Source organism: Poecilia reticulata, linkage group LG2 (genome assembly GCF_000633615.1).
Source record: "Poecilia reticulata strain Guanapo linkage group LG2, Guppy_female_1.0+MT, whole genome shotgun sequence".
NCBI lineage: Eukaryota > Metazoa > Chordata > Actinopteri > Cyprinodontiformes > Poeciliidae > Poecilia > Poecilia reticulata.
The window spans coordinates 20,038,712-20,062,369 of NC_024332.1; the positions used below are offsets into that span (position 1 = coordinate 20,038,712).

The 23,658-nt window shown below is 38.0% G+C and overlaps 1 protein-coding gene across 1 annotated transcript; it reads left to right on the forward strand.

The window, feature by feature from the left end:
• Positions 1-2,693: 2,693 nt before the first annotated feature.
• On the forward strand, positions 2,694-11,933 carry cnpy3 (canopy FGF signaling regulator 3). The gene is made up of 6 exons (XM_008435789.2): positions 2,694-2,966; positions 4,632-4,758; positions 6,109-6,205; positions 7,209-7,331; positions 8,739-8,856; positions 10,571-11,933. Exons 1-6 carry the CDS (start codon positions 2,861-2,863, stop codon positions 10,846-10,848), a joined length of 849 nt encoding a protein of 282 aa, XP_008434011.1. The 5' UTR covers positions 2,694-2,860; the 3' UTR covers positions 10,849-11,933.
• The last annotated feature ends 11,725 nt before the right edge of the window (positions 11,934-23,658 follow it).

Sequence of the window (23,658 nt, forward strand, 5' to 3'; positions counted from 1 at the left end):
GTTTCTAGTTATTAATTCAGATTAAAGCCAAATATTATCTCAATTATGACACAAGTATGTCCAGTAAATTCATTTCTTTATGCTTGTTTCTTTTTTTTTCTAGTAGCAGGAAATTTCTGCTACTTCAGGTTTAGATTTGGATATTAATTACCTTAATTTATTTCTTTTTTCAGCTGATCGGACCTTGGACCAGATTTGGACCCAGTAGGTTTCATAACTTCCTCTAGAGTATTTTGGTTTAAGTTTATTGTGGACTTAGCTGMTGYGTTTCCGTTACCAATGTGTGGAAATCTTTGTCTATATTCTGCTAATAAGGTCATTTTCAGCAACGACGCAGTTCGAAGTGCTTCACATGAATTAGAAGGAAATGCAAACAAAACAACAAACGAAAAGACAAAAAGGTACAAAACTAATAATAAAAATAAGAGTAAAAAGTCAATCATTTATAAACGGATAGAGGTTTCTCTGGATCTTAAGTTTGTTCTGAATTAGGGAGACATTAAGCTAAATGTTGGTTCTCCATGTTTGATTCTTGTTCTGGGTTACCAATGTAGAAAAAAAAACACACCATTTTGCAATTAAATAAAAAAAAACTAAAAATCACACCTGAATAATCTGGTTCATGCAAAATAAAAATAAAAAATCATCATGGCAGCAACAGATGTAAACATTTGAAATATATTCAAACTTTAGCCATCAGAGACGTCAGTGTCTCATTCAGTCCAAAAATACTTTTCTAGGGAAATTTAAATGTTTTTGTAACTCATGTTAATTCAAATTCTTTAAGAAGAAGATGTTCACGGTTAATGTTGTCCATATATTTGGGAGCGGCTATTAGGCGCGGCATTTTGGGGAAATTGTCGCTGATTTTTACATTATAACTATGGATTCAACRTGTTTGAATGACACACAGCTTTTCATGAAACGGGGCGATGCTGAGAAAGCTCTGATGAAGCCAAAATGTCAGAAAAAACCAAACCATCATCCTCCTACCACTTCCTGTCGTCTTCTTTGTTGTTTCCACCAGTAGTAACATCCAGTTGTTGATCACAAAAAGTGTTTCCGTTGCAGTTTTCCAAAACCAATATATATATATATGGATATACATATATACCCATCCATCCATCCATTTTCTTACACCCTTGTCCCTCAGTGGGGTCGTGAGGGTTGCTGGTGCCTCTCCAGCTAACGTTCCGGGCGAGAGGCGGGGTCACCCTGGACAGGTCGCCAGTCTGTCGCAGGGCAACACAGAGACACACAGGACACACAACCATACACACACACACTCACACCTAGGGGCAATTTAGATAGACCAATTAACCTGACAGTCATGTTTTTGGACTGTGGGAGGAAACCGGAGTACCTGGAGAAAACCCACCATGCACAGGGAGAACATGCAAACTCCATGCAGAAAGACCGGGAATCGAACCCAGAACCTTCTTGCTGCAAGGCAACAGCTCTACCATCTGCTCCACTGTGCAGCCCATATAAAAACAGAACGAGTTCTAAAATAGAGCCTTGGGGTGATCCATGACTGAATAAAGTTGAGAAAGCCTCCAAAGTTAGGAGTCAAAAGACGGTTTCTGATGAACAGCATCTCTAATCTGAGTCCAGCCCTCAGATCTCATAACTATAACAAAGGAGYGGAACAAAGACGGGACAAAAAGCTGAAACTTCAGCTCCTTGTTACCCTGAAGCAGAGCTGTCATTACAGCAGATGAAGCCGTGATCTAGCTAACAWTACACACTCTGACCTGAACTAGATGCTGAAGTCTCGTCTCTAAATGTCACTTTCATTTACATTCATTAATATCTTATGTTTGACTGATTCCTTTGTGGTTTAGCAAGGAACTCCAGGTCATCACAGCAGTTCAGTGTTCATTAGTAATAATCTAAACAGRWCASCTCTTATTTCGTTCCATACATGCTGCAGGTGTAAGGATTCAGTCTGAAAAATTTGATCAAATTATCTCCAAATCCACACTCTGGTGATAGTTAGGCACAATCACTAAGTTTAATCATTAAAAATACTGTTATTATTCAGCTGTTTGTCTACCTATCAGAAATCACGTCTACTTTAGACTTGGAGATAGCGTCCCCTGCTGGAGACATCTAGGAATTACAAGATCACTGAATTCAAACGGTAGGCGTCACTATTTAAATGATTTTTTTTTACTAAGCAATATTTTGTTACTGGTAAAAAAAATAACAATAAAATAAACAGACCTTTAAAAATGCAATTCATCCAGCACAAATTTACAAAACAAATGGCAGATAATTAACTGTAGTTAAATTAAAGTAGCACATTATATTGTGTGATAGTCGTGATTTTGAATCATATATTTCTCTTTTCGAACAACAAAAACTAACTTGCATGTTGCTATTTTTTAATAATACACAATTATTGAATAATAATTGATGAAAAGTAAAAAAAAAATACACACAAATATTGCTACTGAAAATTTGTTAATACGTCTATTTTATAACACAACAATATTTAACAAATATCAAATTTTGATGTATTTTTACTCTGTTCATCTTTGACATGAGATGTGTTTTATGCGTTATATCGAAAAAAGGGCGCAGAGTGATACCTCATGTCATATCGTCTCTCTGGACCTCCTCGGCCTCTTATTGGTCAAGCCGCTGCCACTTCTTCGGCGCTGATTGGTCCGAGTTTTGGCGTGCGTCACGTTCGTAACGCCCTTATCGGAAGTGGCTGCAGWCGAGTTTTTTTGTACACCTGTGATCATGACCCGCAGAGGGATGTGAAAACTGGGTTGAAATGGGAAACCCAGTCACGTTTTAACGGTTTAAACGACTTTTATGTAGCGATAAGGAGCTGAAGACAACTTACGGTATGATGTTCGCGGTTTACTGGTCGGTTCTGGCCGTAATTTCGTCGGTTGGAGCAGCTAAAACGGACGGAGACGATGATTGGGTTCATCTTCCTAACAGATGTGAAGGTAAAAGTGAAGTTCAGCAGCTGTTGGGGTCATTTTAAGCTCCTCACTGGGTCATCCGGTCCACTGCCGGGCCTCAGTCACACGAACAGTCCCCATGTTTACTTTATTTACAGACATGAGATTAATTCTTCATTTCCGTGGATTTGTTGTTGTTTTTGCTGCTGATATGAACTGTTCTTCATCACTTTTCCTCCTATGTCAGGTATTTATCTTTTTAAAATGACCCAAATGACGAGATCTTGGTCACAGTTACATGTTTAATACAATTGTACGTTTATATTTTTAAATATAAGAATTGGTTGCCTACAGAGCAAGGACAAGCAAAAAAGTGAATCTGTAAAYATAAATTGTACCGAAGGGATCACATTTACAGAACAAATAAATAACAATAATGGCTGCTGCTWGAGTAATAAGTGTATTTATTTAGTAAAAATACTRTAATATTAATGTAAAAAGGTATTTAAGCAGCTATCTCATAGTAGTTTAAGGATAAATCAGTTCTAAGAGTTGAAAAAGTTTGATATCTCAAATTATTTTTGATTTCAGAAGTTTATGTTCAAGAGCTCATTACTGACCTAAAACCTGGAAAGTTTGCATATGATCTGAAGAAAAATAACCTTTTTCTTTCAATATTTCTGTCCAGAAATTGTCATAATAGTAAAGTCAGATTTTATCTSAAGGCTTTTGATGATAATTGGAGGTTTAGTTGGAATATCTGGAGTGAAAACTAAATTCTAGAACCCATCAGAAATACATTTTAAATCGCTTTATTCATATTTTTCTGTATTATGATGCAATTCAAGTTTTATAACTAAATATTTAACCAAATATGTGTAATTGAAAAATAATAAAATCAATAAAAACTGGATAAATTAGATGAGTAAATARTTTCCATCCATCCATTTTCTTGCACCCTTGTCCCTTAGTGGGGTCAGGAGGGTTGCTGGTTCCTCTCCAGCTAACGTTTCGGGCGAGAGGCAGGGTCACCATGGACAGGTCGCCAGTCTGTCGCAGGGCAACACAGRGMMACACAGGACAMACAACCATGCACACACACACTCACACCTAGGGRCAATTTRGAGAGRCCAATTAACCTRACAGTCATGTTTTTGGACTGTGGGAGGAAACCGGAGTACCCGGAGAAAACCCATGCATGCATAGGGAGAACATGCAAACTCCATGCAGAAAGACCGGGGCTGGGAATTGAACCCAGAACCTTCTTGCTGCAAGGCAACAGCTCTACCAACTGCACCACTGTGCAGCCCCGAGTAAATAATTTGCTAATTTGCTAATTAAATATAAAAAAATGAATAATAAAAAGCTACATGAATTAAAACTACTTAAAATTCAACCTGTACATTAAAACAATAGATCCAAGTTAAATTTAAAAATACAAGTTTTAATATTAAGTAAATAAATCCATTATTATTTGATTAAATCAATAACAGATAGAAAAGTTGGACCTGTTTTTATTTTTTTTCCTGGACCAAAGAGAGATTTTATTCTCCATAATTTTAGACCTAAATCATAACTGAATTAGTTATTTTTGCTAATAAAACRGTAAACTTGAGCTCAAACTGTGGCTGGAAGCAGCAGCTGAAGCTCTGCAGTTTGTGCTGCAGAAAGAAATCTCCCTCAGTGACGTTTTGGCTTCTCCTGCTTCAGTCTGTAAGTTCGTCAGCATCGAGATGAAGTCGGCCTTCGAAGAGACGGGCAAGACGAAGGCGGTCATCGAGAGCAACTACAACTTCATAGACGGGAAGGGAGCGCCGCCGGTTAAATACGTCAAGTCGTAAGTTTCTCTGCAGCTCTCAGCGAAGCGGTTGGGTCGAAAAGCAGAAATGAGACCTTGATTCTGGCACCAGGGGACGAGAACCCGGTCAGATTCAGTTCCTGTGGAAGAACTCGATATAGAAACGGGCCGCGCTGCAGGAAATACTTTCTGAAGTGATSATTTATCTGCAGCAGCTTGTAGAACAAAAGTACAGAGAAATTACTTACAGAAGTTTTATTTGCATAATTATTTAGTTTTTCTCCTTAGTTTGAAGCTGGATCTTTAGTTTTTAGGTGATATTTCTAATAATTGACATCGACTCACCAATTTCTGTTGCTGCTTCAGTGAATACAGGTGCAGSTCACACTTCAAAAACACCAAATATCACCAAGTATTTTGCTCTAGTTTCTAGTGAAGATATCTTAAAACACTGGGAATAAAGTTACAACAAACTTTTCACCAAGCTGTAGCAGCTGGTTTTAAGTCAATCATGTCTTAATGTTGATGAAAAAGTTGGAGTTACAAGTGAAATTTCACTATTTCCTTTAGCATAACTTACAATAAGAGAAAACGTCTTGCTCCACTGGCAGATCATTTCACTTGTAACTTGAACTTTTTCACCAATAGTGAGGAATTACAGATTTATAACCATTTAATGGTTTTAACCATTAAATGTGTCAATTATTTTGATTTTTATGTTCAAAGTGAAATAAAAACATAATAAGATTTAGGGATGCATGATATATCTGAAGCAACATCGGTATCGGACGATATTAAGTCTTGTTTTAACATATGGTATCGGTCCGATAAATAAAACACAGCAGAAATATCAATATCGGTTATCGATATCAGCCCAAATTCTTGTATCGGTGCACCCTAATAAGATTAGAATATTAACTTAAACCTGTAAACTTTTTTACAGTAATCTGGTCTTAATGAAAGTATGTTTAGTACCTGCTTAAATGTTTTTTAAAAATGTTTTTTAATCTGACAAATGAAGCTAATTTACTGACCTACGTGTATAATAGAATATCAACCGACTCGCTGGTGGACAGGATGTAGGTAAAGTCCTCAGATGCAGTTTGTGTTGCAGGAAAACATGCAAACTGTGCAGAAAATATGAAGGAAAAACCAAAACGACTCTATGGGGCAAAAATGGTTCTTCTCTGAAAGGCTGAGGAGAGAAATGTGGGAGAAATGTTGGTTTGGTACAAAAGCAGCGATCCGATTTGCTTCTTTCTCCTTCTACAGCTCAGAGTAGCTGTAAACCAAGCCTAAACCAGACAGCCGTGACCTCTGACCTTTCAGCAGCGCAGCAGTGATAAAGTTTTATCTCAAGTTGAGCCGAGTCTTTTTGTCRTTTTCCAGAGATCTGCGATTCATCGAGGTTGTGGAGAACGTTTGCCAGAGGCTGCTGGAGTACAACCTGCACAAAGAGAGGAGCGGCAGCAACCGCTTCGCCAAGGTCAGACTGGCTCTGTGTGGTCAGGGGTCAGAGGTCAGGAGTTTAGGCTCATCTAGATCTGAGGTCTGCAACCTGTTTGCCCTCAGTCCAGCTAGAAAAACTGGTTCAGAGCCACAAATATTACATGACCAGATCATAGTATTTGATAAATATCATTAAAATATATATATATATATAATTATTTCTGTTTTTAGGATTTGGGATAAATAAAAACATAAAATAAAAACATTTTCTTCTTTGTGACGTTGGCATTTGTGAAAAAATGTTTTAAAAAAGACAAAGTCTCCAACCTGATGGCAAGAARCTCAGATCTGAAAATGTATTTCTGGTACTTTTAGTGTCATTTTGYTTTAATGTAAAGCAGTTATTCCATGAATAAGGGAGTACATTTCTGCCAAAACATCTCAACATTTCTAGAAAAATCAAGGMCATTTCTGAGTTTCAAATGTTGAGAACATTTTGACGTTTGAAATTTCAAAGTTTAAGATTAACCTAAAAAAAAAATAGGTTTTTTTTATAAATCAAATTTTGAACTTTTCAATATGAAAAACTTTCTTGTTTTTCTTAGAAAATTTCTGAAGCTAAAGTCAAAATGTCTTGAGTTTTTTGTCTCTTTTCATTGAGATATTATTGCATCTACATTTAAAACTTCAGTTGGTTCTTTGTAAATTTTAGCCAAAAATATTTGGAGCCACCGTGGACGATCCAAAGTACCACTGGTGGCTCCGGAGCCGCAGGTTGGAGACCCCTGATCCAGATCAGGTTTCTGAATGCTGGATGTTTTCTAGACAAACAGGAAGAGTTTTAAATGAAGCTGGACTTAATTTTAGGATGTTTCTCCTCTCGTCTCTGCAGCTTTTTGTCTGAATTCATTTGGAGAAGAGAAAATGTCCTTAAGAAGTTCAGTTTCCCATGATTCCTGATCAGATGCGTGTGTGTTTGCGTACCTGTGTGTGTGTGTGTGTGTGTGTGTGTGTGTGTGTGTGTGTGTGTGTGTGTGCAGGGCATGTCGGAGACGTTCTCCACCCTTCATGGCCTGGTGCACAAGGGAGTGAAGGTGGTGATGGATATTCCCTACGAACTTTGGAACGAGACGTCTGCTGAAGTCGCCGACCTCAAGAAGCAGGTGGTTGTTTTGTTTTTGCTTCTTTTCATATGTGCTGTGTTTGAATAAACAGGGTAAAAGTTTAAATTAAAAGGGGGAAATAATAACTGAACATACGATAGTGATAAAATGTGAAAAACAACTGGGTGTTATTGACGACAGAGTATTAGGACCAGACTTTTTTTATTTTTTAAATTGGGGAGAAAAAGTTGTTTTAAAGTGAAAAAAGCTTTGATGGTGTTATCAGGTTCAGCAAATCCATCTGGTTCTTAGTTTTAAATAAACAAAATCATTTCAAAGTTCTGCTTCCGATAACTTATAGAAACTTTAACTTCACAAGACACTCAGCATTCCTTATTTTAATATCTATTTCTTGTATTAAGTATCATGACTTTATTTTGTCACTATAACTTTATTCTTGTAAATAATGACTTCTTTTTAGTAATTCTTTGACTTTATTCTGTACTGTTATGACTTTATTCTCGTTTCACGGCTTTATTTTTGTAAATTACAACTTGGGTCAGGTAATTCTCAAATTTCATTCTCGCACTACTACGACTTCTCACTTTGTTAAAACCTTGTTCTCATATGATTACACATTTATTCTATGGTTTCGCTACGACTTTATTTCCATATCGCCATGATTTTACTGTTGCATTATTATGAGTTTTGCCAGAACTTTATTCTCGTGTTATTGCGACTTTATTCTCAAATTTATTCTCGTATTATTGCGACTTTCTGTTCATATTGCTGCGACTTTATTCTCATTTTGTTGCGACGTCTTTACTGTGTGGGTTAAACAAACCAGAGAAAACTGAAAATTCAAAATGGCGTGCCCCGTTCTCGTTTTTTTGTGAGTTTGTGTCGTAGGGCTGTGTAATAATATCGATTTTGCGAAATATATCGATATTTTCTTTCCTACAAAAAAATCGGTATTCATCAGCAAGTATCATAACGTCCAACTGTCGCCTTGCTCACTCACTTCTTGCTTCGCCGGGAGAGTGATTAGGTCATCAGGCTTAGAGTGTCCAGGTTAAAAAGGTATCAAACTATTCAGAGCAGGTACTTGGTGACTTTATTTACTTTACAAATGAATGTAAGCTACAGTTTGTACTGTTTCAATTAAAAGAAACATGTTTTCTCACCACTTCTTTGATTCATTTTGTCCAGCTGTCGACTTTAAGTCTGTGTCCAACCAGAGCCAGGTGTTGTGTAGTTGGTGCTTTTAATCAGTTTTCAGTTAAATTAATTCAGTTCAACTCTATAACCGTCACAAAATGTCACCAAAATCACTCTGTCCCTCTAAAATCTTACAGAAAATCGGAAAAGTGTATTGAATTGTATCGTGAGCCGAGTATCGTGTATCGTATCGTGAGATTATTGTATCACTACAGCCCTAGCGTGTTGACGCCAGTGTGTGTCTCCCAGTGTGACGTGATGGTGGAAGAGTACGAGGACGTGATTGAGGACTGGTACAAAGGGAACCAGGAGGAGGACCTGACCACTTACCTGTGTGAGAAACACGTCCTGAAAGGAGGAGACAAAGGTGAACACACTCAGAATGCTCTCAGGTTGTTGTTTGTTTTTCTGCTGACTCAATGTTTTCCCTTCGGCTGTTCTGGATTTAGAAACCTCGCTCAGCTCCTCAAGCTGGAGAAATGTTTCCACTGGCAGGGTCGCGCATAACGGAGGTTAAAAATCCCCTCTGGCCCGAGTTCACACCACATTCTTCTTGTCCGTTTTCAGCATTCCCGAGTTTAAAGGAGCATATTAACAGGAAAAAAAATTATATTTTATTTCCACTTGCCTTAAAAAGTTTCTCAGTTTGCAGATTTTGTGACTTTAAATGTGTTTTTTTTTCCGGACACCTCGTTTGGTGCGCAGAAACATGTGGAATAAAAACAAATTCACAAGAACAGATGAGCTGGACGTTAAATGTTTCTCTGCTCCGTTTTTTGTGTTTGAGCAGCAGAAACATGTGAAACTGAAGCAGAACTGATGTCATGAAATGCATTGTGGGAGCGGCGAGCCGCTGGTTCTCAGGAGTTTATTTATACGCAGCGACCAGAGCCAAAAAACATCTGATCCAGGAAAATCCTCCGCTGGAAACCCGAGCATGAAAACTTCCAGAGCTCGTTCTGACTTCAGTTAACTTTTTCACCAGTTGTTGCTTATTTGATGCAATAATAACCGAATATTCACTCTGTCTTATTAGCACCAAGCTGAGCTACGTTTGATGTAAATGAAAGGCTGCAGATCCATTTAACAACTTAAATCTGAATATTTTTGTTTCAGTTTGTCATTAGGACTACATTTTATTCCCCCTTTTCCATAATTATCAAATGTTTCATTCAAGAAAATAACTTTTATTGCCTTTTTGGTCAAATTTAACATCTCATTTTGTTTGGTTCTTTAATTTAAATATATTTAAGATTTGTTTATTTATGAAAAGGGGGAGAAAATAAGTGTTTATGTTGGAATAGAAACGGATGCTTGGATGTCGCCCAGTCATTTCTAGAGCTGCACTTCAGTGATCGAATCTCGTATCGATTATTTTGACGAGCGATCAGATAAAAAATGCTGCAGAAATTTCATCTAAGCTTTTTTATCCATTAAAAATTTATATTTAGAAAATGATCAGATTCCTTTTTTAAACAAGAAAATTAACATTTTATTCCCCAGAATGCAGCATAATTGATTACATTGTTATTTATTTAACTGAAGGCTGTGCAGATGATGGAAACAGACGGTGTAACCAGATTGTTGCTCTACGTTTAGGAATCTTTAGTTTCTGTTAAATTACACGATGCAGTCAATAACCGTCCAAGCACCAACTTTAGTACTTTGTATATTCTGCTGTTTTAATGAAGAAAAACTTAAAATTTTTTGAATTTAAACATCTTATGTTGTTGTTTCAGGTCTTTTTCTGATTTTATTCTCACAAGATTCAGACTTTATTCCAATTTTCTGACTTTATTCTTGTAAATTACAACTTCATTCAGGTAATTTTACGACTTTATTTTTGGATTCTACCTTCATGTATCCTTATTTTTGTTTAGTTTTTGTTAAATTACACAATGAGATATTGATCATCCAAACATTAACTTTAGGACTTAATGGATTCGGCCTTTAGCTGTTCAATGAATAACTTTAAAATTAAGCTCTTTTTCATTTTTTCCTCTTCCTTGTTGAACATTTTTGTCTCTAATTTTGTTCCTTTTCACACCTCCATCCATCCATCCATCCATCCATCCATCCAGCCTGCCTGGATGAGAACTGGACTCCAAAGAAGAAAGGAGACCAGGCAGCGATTGCAGAGGACAAGAAGAAGAAAAAGAAGAAGGGAGGCAAGAAAGGAGGAGAGAAGGGAGACGGGAGCCCAGACGGAGAGAAGACGACCAAGAAGAAAAAGAAGGAGAAGAAAGTGAAGAAGAAGAAAAAGAGCAAAGCTCCGGTGGAGAAGTCGGACGGAGGGCAGACGTCGGATGAGGAGGTCCAGCCTCAGGTGCCTCTTTCTGGGCAGAAAACGGAGCTGTGAGCCGCCGGGTTTTCCTCTGGATTCTCCTGCCGCTTCAAACAATCTGCAGCGTCGTCTAAACAGGAAATGTGCTGAACAAGCACTTCCTGTTAGAGTTTTAAGGTCCTTTAAGCCAGGATGTTATCGTTGTTTTAGGACTTCATGGCAAACGGTTTTAATTTAAAAGTACCTTTTTGGTATTTGTCCTGATGTCTACATCCACTAATCAGAAGGAACGGCATTTAAATTTGGGGGCCTTTAAATTAGTGAATTTATTACACAACAAGAGACTTCAATGACTTATTTAAACAAAAGTTGGTGTCAGCTTGTGTCATTAAGATCATGGTTCTGTTGAGAAACTCAGTTTTGCCCCAAATTTAAGTGACATGAATCTGAAATCACGGCCGAAAGATGAGATTAAATAATTTAATAATGAAAATCAAGTATAATCTAATTCTACTTTCTTTTAAAAGATGCATTTTTTAATGGTTTTCTGATTGTAAATTAAACTTCTTGGGAAATGAAAGCTGAGGTCTGAGTCTAGAAAGCAAACTTTCACTTTAAAGTTGTGAAACTTTTCTCATATTTTTCGTCTCCTGACAAAGCGACTCGTTCGTTTCCTATTCTCCGTTTTCATATCAGTTCATTCCTGAGAGCTGGACATTTAGGTACATTAATTTGTGTTTCATTTAAGTCTATTTTTGTGCGCTGTACAGAGGCTGCTATTTAAGGTGTGTATGGTTGACCTCAGCTGTTGCATTTTTGTGCGTATTTTTACAAGATTTTTACTCTGAAGTAAGATGCTGGTGTTGATGTATTGGAGCTGGAACTATTTGAAACTCTGCAAACATTGGATGAATTAAAGTGTGTCAGTATGTTGCCTCATTCTCTGGTTATAGAAGATTGTTTTTTGTAAGATAACTTGGTTTTAATTTGTCTTTTAAAGTGATGTAGTGGTCTTTCTGACCACTAGGTGGAGTCTGACTTGAAGTTCACAAACAGCAAGTTTCTTTAAAATACCAATGGGATTTTTGCAATTTGTCTTAAATTTTTAAATCAAACAAACTTTATCAGGATGTAAGCTTGAATTAAAAAACAGAACTGTATTATAATTGTGTCTTCATTTATTTAGGGGAAAAGCTATCTCAAACCAACCTGTACTTTATTTAAAAAGTATTTGCGATTCAAATTACACTTAAAGGGTTCATTTGTGCCAGACCTACTGGTACAATCAAACCCCAATATGTTCTGAATATGTTCACTGTAAGTAATGTGAGAATCAACAAATCCCAGATATTTGTAAGTTGTTGCTGGACAAATGATTGCCTAGAAAAGGTAAAGGGACTGGATAGGTGAGTAAAAACACGTGCATTATGTGTTCACAACATTAATTACTAAATGATTTGCGTTCATGGTGTAATCTGTATTTCATCTGTTGTCAGTATTTACCCCACAGAAAAAGGACAGTATCGTTATACAAAATGGAGGTTAAAAACACGTGAAGATCAGCGTTAACGTGATCCTCCATTTTTTAGTAGCAGAATTATCAAATTTAACAAAAATGTACTGTTGGCTGTAACAAATTAAATAAATCTGGTAAATATGGGTTTTTCATACATAGACCGTGACATTAAAAAGATTAATTCAATGACGGCGCCCTCTGATGGCAAGGCATCTGTCGAAAACAGAATCTGGCGTAAAATCGCTCCTGTTTTTATTCTCGACGCCATTATTGTTAGCAAAGATGGCGGCTAGCTAACCGTTTGCCAGTTAGCCTCTAACGAAGTCTTAGCTACTTGCGTTTAAACAAGAATACAGCTGGTTGTAACAAGTTTTCCCACTTGTTAAACAAATTGGATCGCAGCATCTTCTAGCTCACTGCGAATGAAGAAAATGAAGAGAGATAAATAACAACGAAAGTGATTAGCACCGAAATCTGAACACTGAACTCTACACTTCATCTTTTCGGACTCAGAGTCATCATTAGAGGTAAGCTGATCCTTTTATTTTTTACAGCTGTTTATATTAGCCAGCTCTGGCTGAGATGTTGTCTATTAAATTGTTGAAAAATAAAGGTTAAATATTAGGCTTTTGTTGGAGCTGAAGTTGGCTTCCCGTTGATTGGGGAAATGGCTAAAGGCCGATTCCACCTAATTTTTCACTCCCTTTAGCGTCTTTAATCTCTTCTAGTTAAAATCGCTCAGACTCATAAACTGATTGGTTGTACACAACCACCAGAATATTTAAAATCCAGTTTGTGATTTGTGAAACCTTTACTTGATATGCGAATGGTTAATGATGGGCGATTTAAGCACATTTTTGCATCTCAAACTGAGTTTGAATGAATCTACTGTTTGTGTAAAACAGTCTAGTCCAGGTTTGAAGAGTCTAAGTATTGTAGTTTTTAAACTATACATAGTTCCTACAAGTGTGAACCGGAAGTGATCAGTGCCTCTGAGCCGCCATCTTGGTAAGCAAATGCAGCGCAAAGCATAGACGCGTCATGGCTTCCAGACCAACAAAAAGAAAATGTATTGATACTTTTGACCAATGTGCAAGAGTATGAGATGCAGAATATTATTAGTAACTCCATGGTTGTCATAAGAGAGACCTGTCAACTACAAAGCCCCCGGAAGTGACGTCACACGAGAACTAGGTGTAGCAAACTGAAGATACTCAACCCTGTTGTGAAAAATGAGGTGGAACTGGAAGCTGCAATCGAAGGGAAACTTTGGCTTAGTTGACGATTATTTCAACAATTCAATGATTGATTGTTTCAGACCCAATATTTTCCATAAAAAGCAGGTGCTGACTTGTGAAATAATTTGATTTAGGACTTAATGGTGGTCTTTAAAGTAATTTTCTCTTCTGTGACGGAGCCGATGGTGATTCACATCAAATGTTGTGATCTAATTGAGCTCTCCTGCAGTACCGCATTTGTGCCGTAGGTGTCACCCCATCATTTGTTTTAGTGACATCTTCTATATTGCTTTGCACTTGACCAGCAGCCAAATCCACTTAACCAGAGACTAAATTAAATGGTGTGTGTGTGTGTGTGTGTGTGTGTGTGTGTGTGTGTGTGTGTGTAGGTGGGTGTGTTTCCAAAGTTAATTCAGTCCGTCAGCTTTCCCATCTCCTTTCAACGCTTTTTTAATGTGTGTTTCCCTGTGTGTGTGTGTGTGTGTGGGTGTGTGTGTGTGTGTGTGTGTGTGGTGCGTGTGTGTGCGTGTGCGTTTGGGGGAGCGTGTGTGTGTGTGTATGCTTGTCTTTTATGTTAGAAATTGAGATATCTCCTGTTATCACTCGACAGGTGTGTGTATTTTTACATATCCACCATTCATATAAAAAATGTTTTGTCTGAAATGTGTGTGTGTGTGTGTGTGTGTGTGTGTGTGTGTGTGTGTGTGCGTGTGTGTGTGTGTGTGTGAGGTCCTGAATGTGTTTATTTATTGAATAATTCACAGCTGGGTGTTTATAGAAGAAACTGTGGCCTCAGAGCTGCAATAACACAGGGCAAATATTGTGACTTACACACACATGAACACACACTTTATCAGCCATTTCAGGGTTGACGGTTTATTTGGACACTGTGGACGGTGGAAATGGAATGTAAAGAGAGCAGACACGTGAACACACACATTTATATTACCCATGGAGATTTCTCACTATCTTCATGTGCTCCATATCTTCGGTCTGTGCTTTTTTTTTTTTTTTTTTGCATCCCAGTGAGGAAAATTGATGTGCTTCCTGGGTAACCTTGAACTATTTTAGATTTGGGCTGCTTGAATTAAACATTCGGGTGGTTTACACAATGTCTGGCTCAGATTTTCAGTAATATTGGGATGAAAGATGAGGTTGAGGGTTCAGTCTGTGCTGTATAGATAATTTATTATAAAGCAGTTGGTAGCACTGATGTTTTGTTTATTTTTAAGCAGTTATGAGACATGGTGGCGAAACCAGAAGCTGTTACAAATTACTCAACAGGTCGTTGCTAGTAGGGGTGCACCAATTTATCGGCCAGCCGATTTATCACTGCCGATTTCCTTAATTTTGGGAGATTGGTGATTTTTACGTGAGAAGCCGATCTTATCCACCAGTGTCATCAACCTCGGCAGATGTCTAAAACTCAACCACTGCGCTTTTCTCTTCTGCCGAGAGGTTTGACTGACAAACCGGCCGACCAGCTCATGTCTGCACATTTACAGTTAACAAAAGTCGCCCCATTGTTGCCAATTCAGCAACTTCCCTGCTATATTGAGCAACATTTCAGACAAAAAAATGGTATCGGCCAAAATCGGAATCGCTAAGATAGGCTTTTTAAAAAATTGGTAATCAGCGATCGGCCAGAAAACTGCAAGCGGTGCACGCCTAGTTTCTAGGTAACCAAAGAATGAGTTACCGTATTTTCCGGACTATAAGGCGCACTTAAAAGCCTCTAATTTGATGAAAGAACAACAGTGCGACTTATATGTTGTTCTGGAGTAAAACAGGTTGTGCTTACAGACCTCGAAGTGATTTTATGTGGCAAATCACAAAGAAGAACTGCTTGATCTGCAACGCATACAAGTTTAATATGCAAGTACCAGACTTCCTGCAATAAGTTTAATGCAACATAAAAATAGTTAGAAGGTAAAGAAGTGTGTATTTATATAAAGCTTTATGTTATGGAGTTGTTGAATTATCACTTATTGCATGTTGATCATTTCTATAACATTTCCAAACTGACCTCACAGTAATGTTTGGATCAGATTTATTCCTCTGACAGCGGCTCGTTGCTGACCTGGAGAAATGGAAACAGACCTTTAAATGGAAATATTGATTCTTTTCATTTGAATATTCATCTGGTTTCCTCTGTCAAAGTGTGTGTGTGTGAGTGAGTGTGTGTGCATTTCAAATGCCATTTCAAGTCATGTTCTTTCCCATCTGGCAGGTATCCAGTTATTACTACATTTTATACTGTATTATATCTACTACAAGCGCTCTGATGTTCTGTTTTTAGACCAATGAAGGTTGTCTTTCTGTTAGCTTTAGCCATCCTGATGTGTCTATCCATCCATCCATCCATCCATTTTCTTTCACCTTTGTCCCTCAGTGGGGTCGGGAGGGTTGCTGGTGCCTCTCCAGCTAACGTTCCGGGCGAGAGGCGGGGTCACCCTGGACAGGTCGCCAGTCTGTCGCAGGGCAACACAGAGACAAACAACCATGCACACACACTCTCACACCTAGGGACAATTTAGACAGACCAATTAACCTGACAGTCATGTTTTTGGACTGTGGGAGGAAACCGGAGTACCCGGAGAAAACCCACCATGCACAGGGAGAACATGCAAACTCCATGCAGAAAGACCGGGGCCGGGAATCGAACCCAGAACCTTCTTGCTGCAAGGCAACAGCTCTACCAACTGCACCACTGATGTGTCTAATGAGTGAAAACTGCAGTAAGATTTAGTTYATTACTAAAAGTAAAGAAAAGTAAAGAAAAACCCTAACCCAACAGAATCACAAATTGTTGAACTGCTGAATATAAAAAAATCATTTTAATTTTTTTAGGATTTTTTTTACTTGGTTACTTTTGTTAAAAGTAAGATATTTATATCTATAATCTTCAGTTAGCATTCTGACTGGTCAGAAAGACATTATGATCTTGATTTGGTATTTTGTCAAGTCAAAATGTCACAGATGTATGTAAAATTTTTATATTTCAATCAAAAAATCTGAAAAAACGGTTAAACTTACCTTTTCTAAGCCGTTTTAAGTCCATCGTAATTGGAAATTAATTTAATATTTCTATAGAAGTCATAAAGTTAAAAAGATTGAATGCAATAATCTTACCATTCAGTTTTTTCAGTGTCTGACTGACTCAAACTTTCTGTCAACAATATCAGCCCGCTACGGCTGAAGTGATTAATCGGACGAATCATGATTAATCGATTGTTGAAATAATCGTCAGCTAATTTATTAATCAATTAATCGATTTAAAAAAATTAAACTAAATGTGTTTTGTATTTAAGATTAATATCTGTAAAGTTAAGCTTCACAAAATCAACGCTGTTATTGTATTTTAGGCAATGAATCTTCATTTTCTTATTTAAAAAATAGTTTAATTCTTTGCATAATTCTTATAATCTAGTATTCCACATAAAGTCTAAAGTGGTTAATTGAAAAAACAGCAGAATGTGCCGATAGACTAAAATCTGATTAACCGATTAATCGATTACTATGATGCTAGTTAACTGCAGCACAAATTACACACCTAGAAACCAGCAAATGTTTGCCTCTGATTTGCAGAAATGGAAGTAGTGAAGCTGTTTGACGTTTAATTAGCTTTGCTACAACAACAAGCACCAAATGTCCAGATCTCAGAACAACCAAAGGTTAACTTTTCCTCTGTTTCCTCTGGACGGACGGCAGATGCAGCTTGACTGCAGAACGAATGCGAGGGTGCTGCTCCACCTGGTGTATTTCTGGTTGTGTCCCAGTTGTGTTCGACTTGTTGGTGCTGAGAAGCAGGTGAAGGGTGTCTGGTGACAGAATGCCTGGTGTGTAGCCTATTTTCCGGGTTTTGACCTTCCTGGAGAACACAGAAGGAAGATGAATTGGAGCGCTGAGGCTGTCCAGTCTCAGGGAGGAAAAAAGCCCTACAGTAATCGATCGATGCTGCGCGGCTTATTTCCTCTTTAAACTCGCTGCTTTTACACAACTCTCAAGTTTAACTCCGTCACCTCTGATTCGGTTTTCCTTGCGGGTAAAAATGGAGGTCAGCTTCAGGTTTGTACATAAAAAGCGAGTTTTCTGTGGAAACACTTCGAACAGCCGCCAAACAAATCAAAGGAAGTAGATTACAGTCGGTGAGTCAGAAATATAAAACGCTGACCTCTGCAGCTAACAGGTCGTCAGGGTCAGCTGGAGTCGGATCTGTGTCCCGTCTTCCTCCTTCACACGTCGTTCTTCTTCATTTCACTTCCAAACTCCTCGGCTCACTTTTGCGTCTCCAGAAACTTCTGATTCTCGCTCTGCCTTGACTTTCGGGTCGTAGCGGCCGAAGCTGATGAAGGAGAGCGGTGGCCTTTTCTGTTTTCTGCTGCAGCGTTGGAGGTGTTGATGTGAACGAGGTTGAAGGGTTTACTGCAAAAAAGAGACGCTTTCATTAAAAACATAAACCAGAATAAAAATGTTCTACGACGGAGTGCTAGGTCTATGACCAATGTTTTTAAGATTACGAGATGCAGACATGGTTTTATGAGAATAAAGTCGTGATATTCCGAATTTATTATGATTTTATTCTTGTATTATTTTGACTTTTTTAAGTAACTTATCATATTCAACTTTTTCCTTGTTCGACTTTATCCTCATACTGATGCTCTTGTATTATTTTGACTTTTTTCGTATTACTTCATTCTCATATTCTACCTTTTTCTCACAATATTAGCATTTTATTCTCATAATATTATGACTTTATTCTCGTAACATTACGACTTTAATTGAATAAATAGGGGTATAAGTTTATTCATAATGATTTATGACTAAGCATGTTATGACTAATTTGTTGTCATAAACCGGATATCTGGACTATAAGCGTTGAAGCTGATTTTATGCTACGACGGCCTGCCGTACAGCCTCATACGTCTTCTTCCTGCTGGTGTTTTGCTGCTTTATGCTCCATCACATGTTAAACTGGTCAGTTGCGTGACAGCACAACAATGCGTCCACTCAGTGGGGACTTGTTTGTGTTTTAATGTGGCCACTGTTGGGCCAGTTCACGGTTCACCAGAACCAGCTCAAAGTTCAGCTCACACAGTCCAAACCCGAATTCATTCATGTTCACCACTTGGACCAATTCAAAGCCTGGCTCTGAATCTGGGTCATGTTTATTTATGTGTTTGTTTAGATTTTTTTCAAGTCTGTAAAAACTTATGAGTTATTAGATGACATCAGGTTTTATTTAACTAGAGCAATTAGTATAAAAAGCTTAATAACTACGGATACTGTGTTAGATGTAAAGAAATTTATATGTTATAACAATATAATTAATATAATTATGTGATAGACTGGTTTCCTCCAGTTTATCTTTACACTAATTTTTTGTTGTTATGTTTATTTATTATTCAAAGTTGCTTAAGTCCCAATGAAAAGTTCAGCAGATTTACTTTCACAAGTGGAGCATTACAGCTTTCATTAATTTGTTGACTAATTGACTTTAAGTCCAATCTTTTCTCCCTTTTTTGTGATTTACATGAGATGAAATTGAAATATATTTTATTTTAATTTTAGCATAGAAACCTTTAATATGCTGTATTTAAAAATGGCAGAAAGGCTGAATGTTTAGCAAATACTTTATTTGAAATAAGTCGGTATGTTTTTATCTGTTAGACATCTGAAGAAGAAACGGAGCACAACTTCCTCCTTCGTGAAATGTAAACAGTTTGGACTAGCATCAGATTTTACTGGCTGTCGGATTTCTCTTCTGTCTTTGGTACAAGACGACGAGCCATTTCTCCGACTAGCGCTAGAAACACGTGTTTGTTTTGGTTGTTTTACCCAGAATGCCTTGCACTGTAGTCCACTTCCTGCTTTTGGAGCGGTTTCCGGTCCGCTTGGTTTTCAGAAATGAATTGGAACTTCAAACCAATGGAGACCGAGGTTTTAAAGTTGCAGTATGTAACTAACTTAGCGTTGTCAATCACAATCTTGTTCCGCTTCCTCTCTGTTGCGCTGCAGCTAGCATAACTTGTTGTGAATGCTCAGGCTAGTTAGCATTCCCACTGATGATGGCAGAAAACGGGTTTTCCTGTAATGGTGAGTTGTTTCTCCACCATTAGCACATTTAGCAGCGCATTCATGAGGATGATTGTTAGCACTGAGACCCTCCTCCTGGTTCTGATTGGTTGGTTTTTGGTCGGTTAGCGGTGCATCGCTTCATGCAACAATAGTAACTCAGGGAGATTCACAGATTATCTGTCTCATATCAAACTGTCAGGACATGGTGACCATTTTAACAAATAAGTAAAATAAAATCTTATAAAAATGACATAAAGCAGCTTTTACAAACCAAAAAAAAGCAAACTGTGGTCCACGTAAGAACCTGAGTCTCCGTTTGATTAAAGTAAACTCTGGTTCAGTTTGACTGTGGATGCAAGCAGATCGGACACCGCTCCAAAAGCAGGAAGTGGACTACAGCACAAGGCATTCTGGGTAAATGCCACTAAAACAAACATGCAAGTCTAGTCCAAACATAAAAGAGAAATCTTACAACCGCTAATATCTGACGCTACTCCATTTTTGTTCCCATTCTGTGAAGTAGAAAGTTCCACTCTGTCTTCTTTAGTTTTTACGTCGTTTCCTTCAGTGGTTCTTGGTGCAGCGCCCCCGCAGGCGAGGCGGAGAACTGTTTCTTCAACTTGTTTGCTTTGTTTTACACACTGCAGCGTGAAAGAACCACAGCAGCTGAAAATGCTTCTTTCCTAATTGAACCGAGTCTAAAACAGCCCAACTTTCTCCTGCTGTTAGCCGTTTTCTACTTTTAGCTGAAGAGCTGAGCCTCGTCTGAGCGCGGCGTGGCGTGGGCCTCTGGACGCGCGGATCGTTGCTCATGAAAAAACTGCTCGGTGTCGGTTAAATTTCCAAACGCACGCTGATGTCCCGGCCTCGTGAGGACGGTCCAGCGGTGACACTAACGGCAGACTACATGGCATTTAGAGCAGAAAGGTGTGACATGCAGGCCTTCACACTCGCTGTCTGCCTCCCTCACACACACATCTGCATACGCTCACTCCTCGGGGCTTGCCATTATTAACAGCTGACCTTTGGACATTTAGGCTGTGAAATGATCACACAACAGACCTGAGGACTGGATATCACAACTCACTTCAGATCTATTCTGCTCCTCGCTCTCTCTCGTTTTCTAAAAAATGTAACAGTTCATTGTTTCTTGTTAAAAGGTTGGTTTATTAAATGTGAATGCAGATCTAGTTTTTTCTGGTGTTTTTGTGTTTTGGCAACATTTTCTCATGGTTTAATTGGCTCTGACCATTTTAGTAAACGGGCTTGTCTGAACCCCTTTAGCTAAAATAATATTAATTGAATTCTTGGGTGTTTTTTTTAAACATTGATGGTCATGAAGGATGTTTCCAATCGGCCGATCTTGTGAAGCTCTGTATTCATTTTAGTCAAGTTGGATTTCTCAATTTAAAATGTTAAAATTATTTTAAAAAATTAAGGATATGAAGATTTGGGCCGATATCTATATGCAGTATTAACATTGCTGACAATTAATATTTACTGATATTGTACATATTTCTCTACTGTTTCGATGCCATTGGAAGAACAATGGACCAAAAATAAACGGCAACAAGATGGAAATAAATATTTGACCAGTTTTATGTATCGGGTCGATATCAAAGTATCGATAATGTCAATATCGCATTTTTTAACCAATATGTTAAAAAAATATCGTCCGATACCGATATATTGGTATCAGATGATACATTTATTTTCAATTGAATGATGTCTTTTATTGTTTACCAACTACTAGACCTATTGCAATAAGTGATAAATCAATTAATCGCATCATATCGAATCAAATGTAATAATCTCCATTTGCATCCAGTTTTTTACCAATAACTGGATGATGAAAGTCTTCTGTCTGGTGTCTCAACTAGTCCTTTTTCTGAAGAACATTTTTCTTTACAGAGACTTCATAATTCATTTTATTTGTTTTTTCCATTATTTATTTATTTTGGATATTTAAAATGTCTTCCAGTTCCAGTGTTAAATGTTCATTACTAGTGTATTGGTCTTTGAGAACATGTTCTGTTTTATCTGAACCAGCTCTCACTGCATGTTTGGTTGTGGTCCATTTCTAAGCAGATTGTTGACGCTGAATTGGGTCACTAGCTTTGGGTCCAACTGTAACTACTAGATGAGAAAATCCCCACATAATGAGACGGTTGACTTTCTGCAGGAAGTTTTTGTCGAATCTTCTCCCTTTTAACTAAACTCAAAGTGTTTTTTTCTTGGCATGTTTGAAAGAGTCCATCTCGGCCAGAGTTTACTTCCGTCGCTCTTTTTAAGCGACGCGAAAGCGTTTCTGGAAATGAAATAAAAGTGAATGGAACGACAATTTGCCAACGCGAATCCTCAGTCAGGCTGCAGGAGTTTGGTCTCTTCTGTCCTCCTTCGCTCTCCATCTGTTTTCCACGTCGCTGCGCTCCAACCAGATCTCAAACCAAATTTAAACTCGGGAGATGACCAGCTGCTATCTGCGCGAAGGCTGTCCAAGGTCATCCAGCTAAAACAACACGGCGAATACAGACCGGTTCCCTCCGGATCAATTTTCGCCTCAATCACCCTCCGTCCAGTCATGAAGTTATTTTGATTCCTCTTCCTCCGTTCTCACGTTCTGTCCGTCTCCGTCTCCCTCTGGTCAAGTGTCCGCTCTGCCTGCCAAGCTCCTGAGTCTGTTTCAAGGAAGAAAGAGAGAACGTTTCTAATTTGGTATCAATTTATGTCCAGAGTTGGAGTGTGTGTGTGTGTGTGTGTGTGCGTGTGTGTGTGTGTGCGCATTTCTCTCTTTATTCCCATGATGCCATATGGGCCACACACACACGTCCATCCTCAGGATCGCGGCTCGCAGAAATAGTTGCTTCAATGTTTTGCTGAAAACATGCTTGTTCTTTTGTCCACGTCTGTTTTTGTGTCTGTGATGATCAAAAGTTCTGTGTTTTTCATCATAGTTTAGTTTTATGTCGTCGTGATTCAGTTCAGTTAGTTTGTATTAGTTATTGTTGGCTACATGTTGCTTAGGTTTAGTTGAGTTTTTATTAGTTTTACTTTTTTCATACTTTCTTTCAAAAAGGTCCAAGTACTGTAGGGCTGTAGTGATGCAATAATCTCACTATACGATACGATGCACGATATTCTGCCCACGATACGATGTATATTGCGATATTCAGCAAACAATACAATTCAATGCACTTTTGCGATTTAAAAAAATATATTTTTAGAGGGACAGAGTGATTTTTGTGACATTTTGTGACTGTTATAGAGTTGAACTGAATTAATTTAACTGAAAACTGATTAAAAGCACCAACTACACAATTCCTGGCTCTGGTTGGACACAGACTTAAAGTCGACAGCTGGACAAAATGAATCAAAGAAGTGGTGAGAAAACATGTTTCTTTTAATTGGAACAGTACAAACTGTAGCTTACATGCATCTGTAAAGTAAATAAAGTCACCAAGTACCTGCTCTGAATAGTTTGATACCTTTTTAACCTGGACACTCTAAGCCTGATGACCTAATCACTCTCCCGGCGAAGCAAGCAGTGAGTGAGCAAGGCGACAGATGGATGTTATGATACTGGCTGATGAATATCGATTTTTTTTCTAGGAAAGAAAATATCGATATACATCTCAATATCGATATTATTACACAGCCCTAAAGTACTGTGGTTACGTTTACATCGATAGGGTGATTAATTCTTGGTTATCCAGTTATTGTTGAGCAAACATCGACTCTGGTGTTTAGTCCAAACTTTTCCTGTCGTCATTTACGGATGTGGAGTACGGAGCGCCGTAATTTGCCGACAGCTGACGTGAAATGCTTTGGTGGGAGGAAAGAAAATCTATTTCACATCAGTTCAGAAGGTCGATAAATAGATTCATGAACTCAAACATCTGACGGTTTGTCTAAATTTAGTCAGCTTCGTAAACACATGATAAAGTTCCAGTCGTGGTTTTTCCCCATTAATTTCCATTTTTATTTATTTCAGTTAACAAACATGTCTTCTCAGTTTTTCTTATTTTGTTATTTTTAGTGAACTTTAACAAACTT